The sequence below is a fragment of the Pleurodeles waltl genome, chromosome 3_1 (genome assembly GCF_031143425.1).
Source record: "Pleurodeles waltl isolate 20211129_DDA chromosome 3_1, aPleWal1.hap1.20221129, whole genome shotgun sequence".
Taxonomy (NCBI): Eukaryota; Metazoa; Chordata; class Amphibia; order Caudata; family Salamandridae; genus Pleurodeles; species Pleurodeles waltl.
Window position 1 is genome coordinate 1921018601 of NC_090440.1, and position 13438 is coordinate 1921032038.

The 13438-nt window shown below is 49.3% G+C and overlaps 1 protein-coding gene across 3 annotated transcripts in view; it reads right to left on the reverse strand.

Annotated features, from left to right (window-relative positions):
- Positions 1–13438, reverse strand: part of SMG6 (SMG6 nonsense mediated mRNA decay factor) — an 890340-nt gene that overhangs the window by 41272 nt on the left and 835630 nt on the right. For all 3 annotated transcript variants that reach the window (XM_069226152.1, XM_069226151.1, XM_069226153.1), the window contains one exon: positions 10022–10103. In XM_069226152.1, the coding sequence (XP_069082253.1) occupies positions 10022–10103 (82 nt within the window). The remainder of the gene's footprint in view (positions 1–10021; positions 10104–13438) is intronic.

A 13438-nucleotide genomic window follows, 5' to 3' on the forward strand; every position in this document is an offset into this window, starting at 1 on the left:
ACTGCTGAAAGAGTCCTTGCGCCACCTCCGGATGGAGACACCATTCGTGATCCTCTAAGCATTTTCGGCTGAGTTTGTCTGCTCTGGCGTTCAGAGAACCTGCCAGGTGTTGAACCACCAGGGTCATGCCCTGCTGTTCCAGCCATGTCCAGAGGTGTAAAGCCTCTTGAAAAAGGGTCCACGACCCCACACCGCCCTGCTTGTTGCAGAACCATATTGCGGTAGTGTTGTCAGTGAACACCTGCACCACCTTCCCTTTCACAACAGGAAGAAATGCTTTTAATGCTAGCCGGATCGCCTGAAGCTCCAACAAGTTGATGTGGAGCCCGGATTCCGCCGGAGACCAGTGACCTCTGATCTCCATCTCCCCAGAGGGCCGCCCCATCCCAGAAGTGCCGCATCTGTCACGACCGTTAGGTCTGGTTGGGGAAGGGAGAGGGGTCTGCCCTTGACCCACTCGCAGTTCACTAACCACCACTGCAGATCTTCCGCAGTCCTCTCCGAGATCTGAACCACGTTGGTAAGATTTCCCTGATGCTGTGTCCATTGGAACTTCAGGTCCCACTGCAGAGCCCTCGTGCACCATCTGGCATGCTTGACCAACAGGATGCAGGAAGCCATGAGTCCCAGCATCCTCAGAGTCTATCTCACCGAGATCCAGGATAGAGGCCGAAACATCGGAATCATAACCTGAATATCCTGAACCCGCTGATCGGGCGGATAAGCCCGATACTGGACTGTGTCCAGAACAGCTCTGATGAAAGAGAGCTTCTGAGAAGGAGTCAGGTGTGACTTCGGCACACTTATAGTGAACCCCAGCGAATGCAATAGGTCCGCCGTCGTCTGGAGGTGGGTGAGAGAGCCTGGGGCGTTACAGCCTTCAACAGCCAATCATCCAGGTAGGGGAAGACTGAAATCCCTGACCTGCGCAAATGAGCTGCCACCACCGCCATCACCTTTGTGAACACCCGAGGGGCACTGGTGAGACCGAAAGGAAGCAGGGTAAACAAAGTGCTCATGGCCCACCTTGAACCGCAGGTAATGCCTGTGGCTTGGCAGGATAGGAATATGGAAATATGCATCCTGCAAATCCAACGCTACCATCCAGTCTCCTTGGTCTAGGGCAGGCAAAACCTGAGCAAGAGTGAGCATCTTGAATTTCTCCTTCTTGAGGAAGAGATTGACGTCCCTTAAATTCAAAATAGGGTGAAGGCCTTTGTTCTTTTTGGGAATCAGAAAGTAGCAGGAATAACAACCACTGCCTACTGATATCGGGACTCTTTCTATGGCTCCCTTGGCCAAGAGAGCTGTAACTTCCTCGCGGAGCAAAGCCAGATGGTCCCCCATCAGCCATTCTTTTGTCAGAGGGATAGAAGGAGGAAAAGACTGGAAGGGAAGGAAGTAGCTCTTCCGTATGATCTGCAGGACCCACTTGTCCGTGGTGATGGAAAGCCAGTGAGGGAGAAGAAAACGAATCCTCCCTCCAACTGGACTGACATGATCACGCAGAACCACACTAGGAGGGCTTGGGCGCAGTGGAGGGGGGCTATGTGGCGGCCGACCTCTGGCCAGACCCTCTGGGTCTGATGGTACCACGACCACGTCCTCTTCCGGGATGCTGTGAAGCCTGAGGACGGTGGCTAAACTGTGGCTGGCGTGGTACCACGACCCTCCCGAAGCCTCGGAAGGGGCGAAAGACAGACTGCTGTCGTGCCGGCACTGAAAGACCCAAGGATCTGGCCATGGCTCGAGAATCCTTGAACCCCTCAAGCGCGGAGTCTGCCTTTTCGCCAAAAAGGCGAGAGCCATCAAAGGGCATGTCCATCAAGCTGGACTGGACATCCCCTGAAAAACCAGTAGAACGTAGCCAGGCGTGGCGACGTAGGGCCACTGACGATGAAAGCGCTCTGCCCAGCGAGTCGGTCGTGTCCAAGCCACACCGGATTGTAAACTTGGCTGCATCTCTCCCATCCTTTACAGTCTGGGTGAGAGTGTCCCGTACGCCCTCTGGGACCTGGGGCAGCACTTGCGCCACCGTATCCCAGAAAGTATGGGAATAACGGCCCAAAAGGCAAGAGGTGTTTACAGACCTCAATGCCAGGCTGGAGGAAGAAAACATCTTCTTCTCAAGCTGATCCAGCCTCTTGGATTCCCTATCCGGGGGAGCGGAAGGGAAGGCACCACTGGAAGTAGAGGCTTGGACAAGCAAGCTCTCAGGAGTGGGGTGTTGTGTCAGGAAACTAGGGTCGCTGGGAGCTGGTCTATGGCGGCGGCCGACCGTCCTATTCACAGGAGCCCCTGTGCTGGGTTTGGACCACGTACCCAGAAGGACGTTTGTAAGAGCCTCATTGAAGGGCAACAACGGCTCCGATGTTGACACCCCCGGCTGAAGCACTTCTGTCAGGATATTCGTCCTGACTGGCACCGTAGGCAAATCTAGGTCCAAGACCTCAGCTGCCCTACGCACCACCATAGCGAAAGAAGCCCCCTCCTCCGTAGCCACATTAGGAGGAGAGAGCATACCAGTATCTGGAGATGTGTCCAGTCCACTGGCCTCCCCTAGATCCTCATACCAGTCCTGCTGCACCCTGATTCTAAAGGGTCGTCAGACCCCTCCCATTCCTCTCCTGTGTCTGGCTGTTACAAATAATGCTCAGACAATGATCTGGGCCGAATCGGCTTCGTCGAAGTCGGAGTCGACATCGTACGACATTGCTCCGGCTCTGGATCATCCGGAATAAGGATGGGGCTGCCACCGGTGGGCGCCGGTGGCGGAATCGTCGACATCAGACCCAGCGCAAAAGGAGGTCGACTGTGAGAGACCAGCGCCGGTCCTGATCCGTTATCGGATTCTGAGGTCCCCAACGGCGCCGAGGCTGAAGCCGCCGGTGTCGAATCCGAAGGGGCCCCCTGCTGACCCCACGGGCCTGAAGACCCACCGAGGGTACAGCGCACTCAAAAACGAGACGCATGGCCTCGTAGAATTCTTTTATTTGAGCGGGGGGTCGATATGGTCCCCGGAAAGGGGGGGAAGACGCAGAGTCGACCCTGGCGACGGCTCTGCAGAACCGCGCTCGGAACGTCGATGTTCCCTAGACGCCTCGTCGGTCGACGGGCGTGGCGAAGACGAAGTCCGCTTGGACTTCTTCTTCTTGTGCCTCTTACCTTCCGATGACCTCGAATGCGAGGAAGAGGACTTGGGGCTCCGGGAGCGGTGCCGCGACCTCCTCCTACTGCGAGACCGTGACCTCCGCGGAGTCGCGCTGACCGAAGACGAATGTCGGGCCGCAAGAAGCTTAAGGGATCTCTCCCTCAAGGCCTTCGGCGCCATGGCCCGACAATCGGAGCACAAGGTGGAATCGTGGTCCTTGTCCAGGCACCAAAGACAAACTCGGTGCGGATCCGTCACCGACATGGTGCGATGACACGCACCACACGGCTTGAAACCTGTCTTTTTTGAAGACATGACTCCAAACAGCCAAAAAAGCGTCGACAAACCGTCGAAGCAGGGTAGCTCTTTCCAAAACTGCGCTTTACCCGCGCAGAAGGAAAAGAACTGACGTACGTGCGGCGAGACGGCGTCTATATAGACAACCGTGATGTCATAGGCGGCTCCAACGCCGCTGACGACGCATGCGGAGCTGGTCGACGCACGCGTATCCAAACGGCGCCGTCCGACGGCGCACGCGCAGAGTACTGCTCAGAAAAAAACTCCGGATTCGAAGCTGACGCCAGGGAATTCTAAGGTAAGGAAGCTGCAGCTAGAAGTCTCTATCAGATACTAAGGGTTGCCAAGATGTTAGAACCCTTCCTCTGCTGTACAGACCTCCAAGCCCACCCTAAAGTTGTGGCTAGCCTTTTGGGGGTTTACGCCTTCTACAATGCTAATTTTCCCGCCTGTTGGGCTGGAGAGGGCAGGAAGGGGTTTAAGCAATATTCAAGGGCGGGTGAAGATTTTGAGCCTCACCACCTTGATTCCCTTTTCACACAAACCAGCCTGGGAGGGAAGAGGTTTGACATCCTACCTACCCAGGTCCTTTGTCTCTGTCCTGTGGAAGTGCTAGCACAACCAGTAGGAGGGCAGACTTGTGTCTGTGGTGGCAGAGGCTTGAGAAAGCCAATCAAAAAAGCTGAGAGCTTGGTAACTCGGAAGGCACCCTCTAACGGTGCCACCTGGGCCCATGCTAGTTAATCCTTAGCATGGGCATCATGTTCAGGGGTTAAAAAACCCAGGCTGTTTGTTATCAGCCACAAAGGGAAATTGTCCGGGCAATCACAGAGCTGGACATTTGGGCACTGCCCATATACCACTCCATGTTATCCTAAGGACCGCCAGTTACTTGTGGTAGCATTGCGTTTTAAATGCTATCTCGGGGTCATATATGCTCATGCATAAATGTCTTCACTCAGTACAGTGCACCCTGCCTCCTGGGCTATTGGAGGCCTACCTTAGGGGTGACTATGGACAGTAAAGGGACTCTGCCTGCATCTGCGGTGGGCAAAGATGCACTCGAGCAGCAGGCTGCTCGTGCAGGCTAACATGGCAGCTCTGTAGTGTTGCTTTTACTTGGGTCACACAGGGTGGCCCAAACAGTGCTGCAGCCCAGGTAACCCCTTTACCACCCTTGCCCTGGGTACCACTTGTGCCAATTACTAGGGATATACAGGGGTGGTAAAGTCTTTGCCAATTGGCCTATGCAATTCGACATGCAGTTTAAGGGAAAGAGCATAAGTACTGAGGTCTGGTTAGCAGGCCTCAGTACACTAACAGGCCAAAAACAACAGCACCAAGCAGCAAAGAAAGTGGCAAAAAGTGTTTGGTTGGGGGGTGGGCATCTGCAAAGAAGCCCAGTTTGCTACACCGCTCTTCCAACTTGAATAGGGGAAGAGAAGAAAAGAACACTAAGAGCCTGATGTACTGACCTACATGGAATGTTAACATCACCTTCAGAAGAAAGGGTGCATGGATCCTAAGCACCAGTTTGTCAGGGGAAAAGGATGCATGCAGAGGATGAGGTTAGGTCCTGAACTACCAAGGCCTGCAGCTCACTGACATGAAATGCATAAGTAATTGCAAGAGGAGAAATGTGTTTTGATGGCCAAGAGCGTTAGACCACAGCTCTGAAGATGCTCAAACGGAGGTCACATCAAGAAGATCTAGACCAAGCTAAGGTTTTACTGTGGCGAGATAAAGGGATCAAGATGCAACATATGCACAAGCCCCTGTAGGATACGCATCACAACGAGTGACTTAGAGAAAGAGGGCTGATCTAGTGCACCAAGGAAAGCTTAAAGGGCCAAAAGATAACCCATGCTGGCCTAAAGACAATACAAACAATACATCAGGCAACATCAACTTAAAGGTTCAACGTGTTTTTCCGACCATAAGGCAACAAACTCTGCCCAACAACTAGAGTACACAGACATGGTAGAAGAACGGTGAGTACCCAGAATGACATCCACCACCTTTGGTGGAAAATCAAAGTCTCTCAGTTGGTTCAGCTCAATCGCCATATACGGAGGTGTAGATTGTGGAGGTTTGGGTGAAATATCCTGCTCTTTTGTTGAGCAAGAAGATTTTCTTGAACATGTCAAAGTGCGGGGTAAACATTCAGATTCAGGATGTCAGAGTATGAACCCTTCTGAGCCCCATCTGGGGGAATGAGCACGAGCAACAGCAAAGGAGGAAATGTTTAGACTAGGCCAGAGTCCCACCTAAGATGAAACTAGCATCCCAGGGAATCTCAAGTAGGAAACTTCAGGGAACCAATGGCTACATGGTGAGTATTTTCATAGGTAGTCAACAAACCTATGACCCACTGGTCGCAGACACTGCTTGTAGGAAGCAAGATGATAATTTCTGATTAAATTTGCCCTAATGTTGAAGACGCGTGCCAGGTGACTAAATATCAGGGAAATACAGATGGCAGGTAGCTGCTACAAGAGCCTCAGAGCCTCCTGACAAACAGCACAATAGCCCACATCGTCTTGCATGTTTCAGTACCACCTGGCAGTTGTGTTGTCTATTGGAATTTGCACCACCATGCCTTTGGTGGATGGCCTTCAGGACCAAGCAAATGGCCCACAGTTCAAGAAGACTGATAAGATGGAGCTCCTTCACTAAAGCCAGAGGCCTCTGATCTCTACATCGCCCACGTGCCCTCAACAGCCTACAGGTGAGAAATCCATCACCAACTGTGAAATCTGCCTGTGCTAAGGAGAATTGCAGACTGCACATAGGATGACAGCCAAAATCCACCAACGAAGATCCTAAGCTTCTTCATTCGAAATGCAAATGTTGTCTGAAAGGCACCAACAGAGTTGGGTTCATTGAAGTCAAAGATTCAACTGGAAGGCTTTCTGATGCCAAAAGGTGTGCAGCAACAGCAGGACGCACAAAAACCAGGAGATACAGAAAATACTGAAACCCCAAGACTAGAATAGACACTAATGCACAAATTATTGGGACTATATCCTAAATTCCCGGATTTGTTGCCAGGAAAGATAGTGAATAATCTGTACTGGCCAAAAATGATATCTGAGCTCACTACCAGAGCAAACAAGGGAACAAGAGTAGCAAACAGAAGGCTGATCGAGGTCCAAGACAAGCTGGGGAGAGCTTGCCTTCAACAGACAGCTTTCAAGGTACAAGAATAAGTTCACCCAACCTGTAAAGATGAGCCACAATCACAGCTATGACCTTTATAAACACCTGAGAGGCTGAAGTAATGAACAAAGGGCAGGACATTTAATTATTAGAGGTCCTAAATCACTACAAAACAGAGGTACTGCTTGTGGCAATACAGAACTGGCATGTGGAAATAAGCGTCCTGTAAAGTCAAGGACACAATAGGGTGCTTGGAGTCCAATGCTAACAAGAACAGGGAAAGCATCAACATTTTGAATTTTTCACTGCTGAGGTCTAAAATCCGTCTCAGTTTCTCGCTCTTCTTGGGCATAAAGGAGTACCGGAGTAACATTTTGCACATCTCTCCACCTCAGGCATAAGCTTGAAGAAGATTGCTACATCTACTAGTGACAATGTGTTTTACAACCACCCCTGCCTTTTTAGAAATAAAAAAAAGCTGTATGGGTTTCTGGATTCAGAATTTTCAGTACTCCAGGTGTAATTACTGAGTGAAGGTAAGTATTAACAGCAAAAAGCAAGCCATAGCTCAGCAGTGCCATACGCACTACAACAATGAATCAGACTTTTTGCCAAATATCCTGGTTCTGTCAAAGAGCATATCTACAAGTAAAGCTTAACCATCACCGGACGACCCAGAAGAACAAATCCAGGTGCGACGACGGATGACAAGGCTTACCCATAGCCTGGGCCACATAATCCTTTGTGTCCATGCAGGATATCAGGACATATTTCACTGCATCCTTTACCATTCTGAATTGTCTGGATGAAGGAGCTCCAAAACTACTCCGGCACAGGAGGCAAAATCTCACTGGTCGAGAGCTATGCTGGCTGACGAGAAAAAAAAAACCCTCTGGTCCATAGCATCTATCCTTTCTAACTCCCTGTCTGGTGAAGCAATGGGGGAAATGTCTGGACAGACCATGCTCGCAGAAGCCTGCACAATGAGCCCCTCCAGAGTAGGGTGCTGTGTTAAGAAGTTCGGATCACTTGATGTGGGTCTGTGTTGGCATACACAAATCTGCTTACAGGCAGACTTAATTAGAGCTTTGTTAAATGACAGCACAGTTCCGGAGTCAAAAGTCCAGTAAAATATCACCCAGGAGATTGACTTTAGTTTCTACTGTTGGTAATTGTAAGTCCAGCACCTCTGCAGCAGTTCTTACAACAACCACAAAAAAAGTTATTTCTCTTGTGAGTGCCTCAAATGGAAAATTCAGTTTCAGGCTGTGCCTAAACCACTGGCATTCTGTAAATTTAGATATAGGCAAGCACCAATATATTAACAGGGAGGAAATGGTTTATCTCGTCGTGATCTTCGTCGAAGGACACATTTTTCAAACCTTGAATAGGATCAGAGTCTGAGCGAAAGAGGGCCTGCATCTTCATGAAATACTGCCTCCAAGGTAAAACAACAAAAGAAGAGGTATCCACATATCGGGGTTGCACATTGGTTATGGCGTAGTGCTCATATGGTGAGCTCTTGCTGAAGTCAATTCCGCATCTGAAACCAGAGTTGGAGCAGGATCAGGCATTGCTGCTGCAAAGGGAACAATTACTACTGGGTTGAAGTGTGGCCCAGTGCTGGAATCAGAAGTGTATAAGTGTCAGTCAACAACCAGGAAGAAGATCAAAAGGATCGGTGGGGCTCAAAGGTGCACCAGACGGGTCCAGAACCACTATGAAAAGTGCAGCATGGCCTCCTTAAAGGCTGTACTCTGCAAGGGAGTCAACGATAGCCTGGGGAACCTGGGGCACATCCTGACTCCAGAAATTGAGTTGGGTCTGAATGACAGAGTGAAGCCAGAGTCGGGCCTTGGATCATAGACTGTGGGACCTCTTCCTGGAGGGGATCGCTGAGAAGACAAAGAAGTGTGTTTTAACTTCTTACAGCTCCTCTTTGACTTCTCCGTTGTCTTTGTATTCAACTTCCCAAAGCTGGTGAGTGGGGCTGGATATGGCCTCATGACCTGGAGCCGGACTGACCATTTTAATTGTGCCCAGTAACAGAGCATTTTCTGCTCCCTGGTGCTTTTCAGATTCTTCAGGGAGCATTTGTAGCACGACTTCAAACCATATTTGGGGCTAAGACACCGAAGACAGACTTTGTGTGGGTCCATGGCCGACATAAATGTCTGGCACGTGTAGCTTAGGTCCTGTTGACTTACAAAAGGAGGATGGAGGGCTTTCTTTGCACACCATGAACTTAGTAAAGATCCCATGATGAAGAAGATTATATTATTAGCATTTGTATAGAACTTAGCAGCCCCTAATGGAGCCTTTTGGTGGTTGTGTACCACTAAGTTTTCTTAATCTGTGTTGCAGCTTGGTCTGCAAGACTCAACAATGAGTTCCAAGGAGGGTGCCTGAAAGATGCATCTTAAAGTAAATAAGCATATTATGTTATACATCTACGTTGTCATTTAGAAAATGCTCTTGTAGTTGAAATACAGTGGTGGGAGTTTGACAAGCCTTAGGCAAAAAAGTAAAAATGTGGTGCTGACAATGATGTTTTTTTGCAAATTGGTAGGCCGCTAGTGATGACTGGGCCATGCAGGAGGATTACGCGAATCATGGCTGGGATCAGGCAGGTGAAGTTCACGGCTGATGGTAATGTGGGTGTTCTGTTTAGAGTAAACGTTGTGCCGGGCTAGATGTCAGTGCTGTGGTGAATGCAAAAATATGAGATGCTATACATGAGTGATGAGGTACGAGCTGCCATCTGATGCTAGGGATCTGTGCATCCGAGACAGAAAATGACATTCTTTGGCCTTTCTTGCAGAGACCAGAGAATGTGTTAAACTTGGAGTGGGATGTTGAGAGTAGTCGCTGAAAAGTACTTTGAGCAAGTGAGTGCCACAAACAGTTGTTATGTAAGTAAGGGCTTTCTGGAAAGAGAGATGGCTGTGTAAGGAGAAGATGGGCCTCAAATTTGTGCACCATAGCTATACTGTACAGTAGTGTTAGTAAATGTCCCGAATTCTGTTTTAATAGCATCACTGGGGTTTCTGGAGGAGAAATTCTACAATCAAGGTAATTAATACTTTGCAAATTAGCCTGTTACAATTATTGCAAAACAATACAAATCTAACAGAATAAGTGTGAAGATGACGGGACATTCTAGTTATGTTTAATCCTTTAATGTTGATGACAACCATCGATGTATCACTTGGGAGTCCTGGTACCTGTGGGGTTGATGTAGAGTTGTGGTAGCTGCATTAGATGCTGTGGTATGGTTCAGCAGTGTGTGTCTCAGTACTGGAGGAGGAACACGGTGCAGCAGGACAGGACTGCACTAAGTTGAGCATGACCTGAAGTATTGAAATGGAAGAGAGTGCAGTCCACCCTTTAAGTTAGTGTGCTCTATACCAGTACCTTTCTTAGCCGGCATGAAGTCTTTGGCCCGATCCTGGCAGTAGTGCAGGCAGCAGGAGAGAATCAGATCATCATTGTTTCCCTGCAATGAAAAGGTCACATTTCAAACAGTAAAGTATCATACATCATGTACAGAAGGTTGGGAATACAAAACCAGACTCAATGGAGACACTGACCTACCCTCCAGGTAACTCGTATTCCACCATCGTCACTCCACCCAAGATAGAAATGTTGATTCAGACATAATTCTCTCCATAGTACTGGTGGTCAACGTGGTCCACTTTAAAGAGCAAGCATTGGCGATGTCAGTAGGTCTCACCTATTTAAGAGCTATTGGCTTTGCCAGTGTAGTTTAGTCATGTTGTACATCAGCGTGGCTCCTGTTCAGCATGGCTAAAGGTTTGTGGTGTAGAGGAGAGTGACATGGAGTAGAGTGGCATGTCATGTCAAAGAGTAGAGATGAGGTAAAGTGGCTGTGGTAGAATGAAGGGGCACAGAGTGAAGTAGAGGGGCATAGAGTGGTGTGGCACAGAATGGAGTAGAGAGTTGTAGCGTTCAATGGTGCAGCAGAGAGTGCAGTGGGGTGGAGTAGAGTGCAATGGCATAGAGTAGAGTGGTTCAGAGCAGACAGAAGTGACGTAGAATGGAGTAGTGCATGGTAGACTGCAGTGATAGGCAGTAGAGTGCATTAACAGAGTGCCTTGGTGTACTGTGCAGCAGCATAGAGTGCAGTGGCCTAGAGTGGAGTGGAGAGGCCAAGATTGGAGTGTTTAAGAGTTCAGTAGCAAAGAGTGCAGTGGCGCAGAGTGGCAGAGAGTGCACTGGCAGAGTAAAGTGGTACAGAGTGGAGTAGAGTAGAGTGCGTTGAATTAGAGTGCAGTACCACAGAGCAGAGTGGTGCAGAGTAGAGTGGAGTGGCCTAGGCTGAAAAGGTGTAGAGTGCACTGGCATACAGTATAGTGGTGCAGAAAAGTGAGGCATATAGCAAAGTGACAGAGCACGGAGGGGAAGAGTGAAGTGGTGTAGAGTAGAGCTGCATGGAGTGCATTGGAGTGGAGTAGTGTGGAGTGGCATTGAGTGCAGTGGGATGACGTAGTATGCTGGAGTAGAACAGAGTGTGCTGTGCAAAGTGGCGTACAGTAGAGTGCGCTGGCATATAGTGTTGTGGAGTAGAGTGGCGTAGAGTGGAGTTGTGCAAAGTGGCGTGGTGCAGAGTGGAGGGGCTCAGAGTGCAGCAGCATTGACTGCAGTGGCACAGATTAGATAAGTGCAGAAAAGAGTGCAGTGGTGTAGAGTGGTGAAGAGTACAGTGGCATAGATTGGTGCAGAGTAGAGTACCACAGAGTGCAGTGGTGTAGATCAGAGTGGTGCAGAGTGGAGTAGAGTGGTGCAGAGTGGAGTAGAGTGGAGTAGAGTGGCGTAGAGTGGCATATTGTGGAGGAGAGTAAAGTGATGCAGAGTAGAGTGGCGTAAAGTACAGTGATTTAATTTGTATTGGTGTAGAGTGCAGTAGCGTGATGCAAAGGAGAATGATGCAGAGTAGAGTGCAGTGGTAAAGAGCACAGTGGCATAGAGCGCAGTGGTGCGGTGTAGAGTGGTGCATTAAGAAGTAGTGTATAGAGGCGAGACAGAGTAGAGTGACAGAGAGTAGAACAGTTTGGCGTAGAGTGAAATTGTATGGAGTACAGTGGTATAGAGTACAGTGGCGTAAGTTCAATGATTTTGCATAGAGTGGTGTGGAGTGCACTGGCAGAGTGCTGAGGGGTAAAGTGCAGTGCTTTAGAGTAGAGTGTTATAGGGTGCAATAGTGTAGAATAGAATGGAGCAGAATAGAGTGCAGTGGTGCAGCACAGAATGTAGTGACAGAGTTGGGTGACAGAATGGAGTTGAGTTCAAGAATCTGGTGGTGCAGGGTAGTATGTAGTGGTGTAGTGTGGCGTAGAGTGCAGTAGTGCAGAATACATTAGAGTGGTGTTGAGTGGTACAAAGTAGACTGCATTGGCGTAGAGTGCATTGGTGTAGAGTTCAGTGTCAGAGTGCAGCGCTGCAGAGTGGCATAGAGTAGAGAGGTGTAGAGTGCAGTGGTGAAGATTGCAGTGGTACTGATAAAGTGACGTAGCGTGCACTGGCGTAGAGTGATGCAGAGTAGAGAGATGTGGAGTGGTGCAGAGTAGAGTGCAGTTAAATATTTAAAGTAGAATGACACTGTGTGGAGTGGGTTAAAGTGCCACTATTTGGAGTGGGGTGGGCTAGACTGGAGTTGTGTAGAGTGCTGTGGCAAAGAATGTAGTGGTGTAGAGTACAGTGGCATAGAGTGCACTGGCGTGGAGTGGTGCAGAGTACAGTAGAAAGGCAGTACGGTGGCACTGACTGGAGTGGCTTAGAGTAGAGTGGCACTATGTGGAGGGGTGTGGCGAAGAGTGGAGTGGTGTAGATTCTTGTGTATTGGGGTGGCATAGAGTGGAGTTGTGTACAGTGTTGCATAGTAGAGTAGCATGGAGTGCACTGGCATAGATGGAGCGGTGCAGAGTAAAATGGTGGTGTTCAGTGGCACAGAATACAGTTGCGCAGAATGCACAGGCATAAAATGCAGCGTCATAGAAGGCAGAATCATATAATGCAGTGGTGTAGATTAGAGTGGCGCAGAGTAGAGTGCAGTGATGCGATGGCATAGCGTGGGGCAGAGTACAGTGCAGTGTCACAGGTTGGTGCAGTGGCATAAAGTGGAGTGCTGCAGAGTAGAGTGGCAAAGAGTGCAGTGACGCAGAGTGGAGTGATGCAGAGTAGAGTGGCATAAAGTGTAGTGGTGTAGAGTGCATAGCTAGTGTAGAGTAGCATGGTGCAGAATAGAGTGCAGTGGTGCAGAGTAAAGTGGCGTAGAGCTCAGTGGCGAAGTGAAGTGTTGTAAAGTGTCAGAGTGGAGTGGTATAGAGTGTCGTAGAGTGTGTTGGTGTAGAGTACAGTGGTGCAGAGTAGCACAGAGTGACATAGCGTGCAATGGTATAGCGTAGAGTGGCATAGAGTGCATTGACAGTGTTGCAGAGTAGGGTATAGTGGCGTAGAGTACAGTGGTGCAGAGTAGACTGGCACAGAGTGTAGTGGTGTAGAGTGCAGTGGCGCAGCATAGAGTGCAGTAGCATAGAGTAGACTGTTTCAGAGTAGAGTGAAGGGACATAGAGTGGAGTAATGCAGGGAAGAATAGACTAGCGCAGGGAAGAATGAACTGGCGTAGAGTGTACTGGCATAGAGTGCAGGGGCACAGAGTGCAGTGATGCAGACTAGAGTGGAGTGGTGTAAAGTGGCATAGAGTACACTGGCACAGAGTATAGCGGTGTGGAGTAGAGAGGCTTAGAGTGAAGTGGTGTAAAATACAGCTATGTTATGTTAATTGACTTATAAAGCGCATGTCTATCCGAA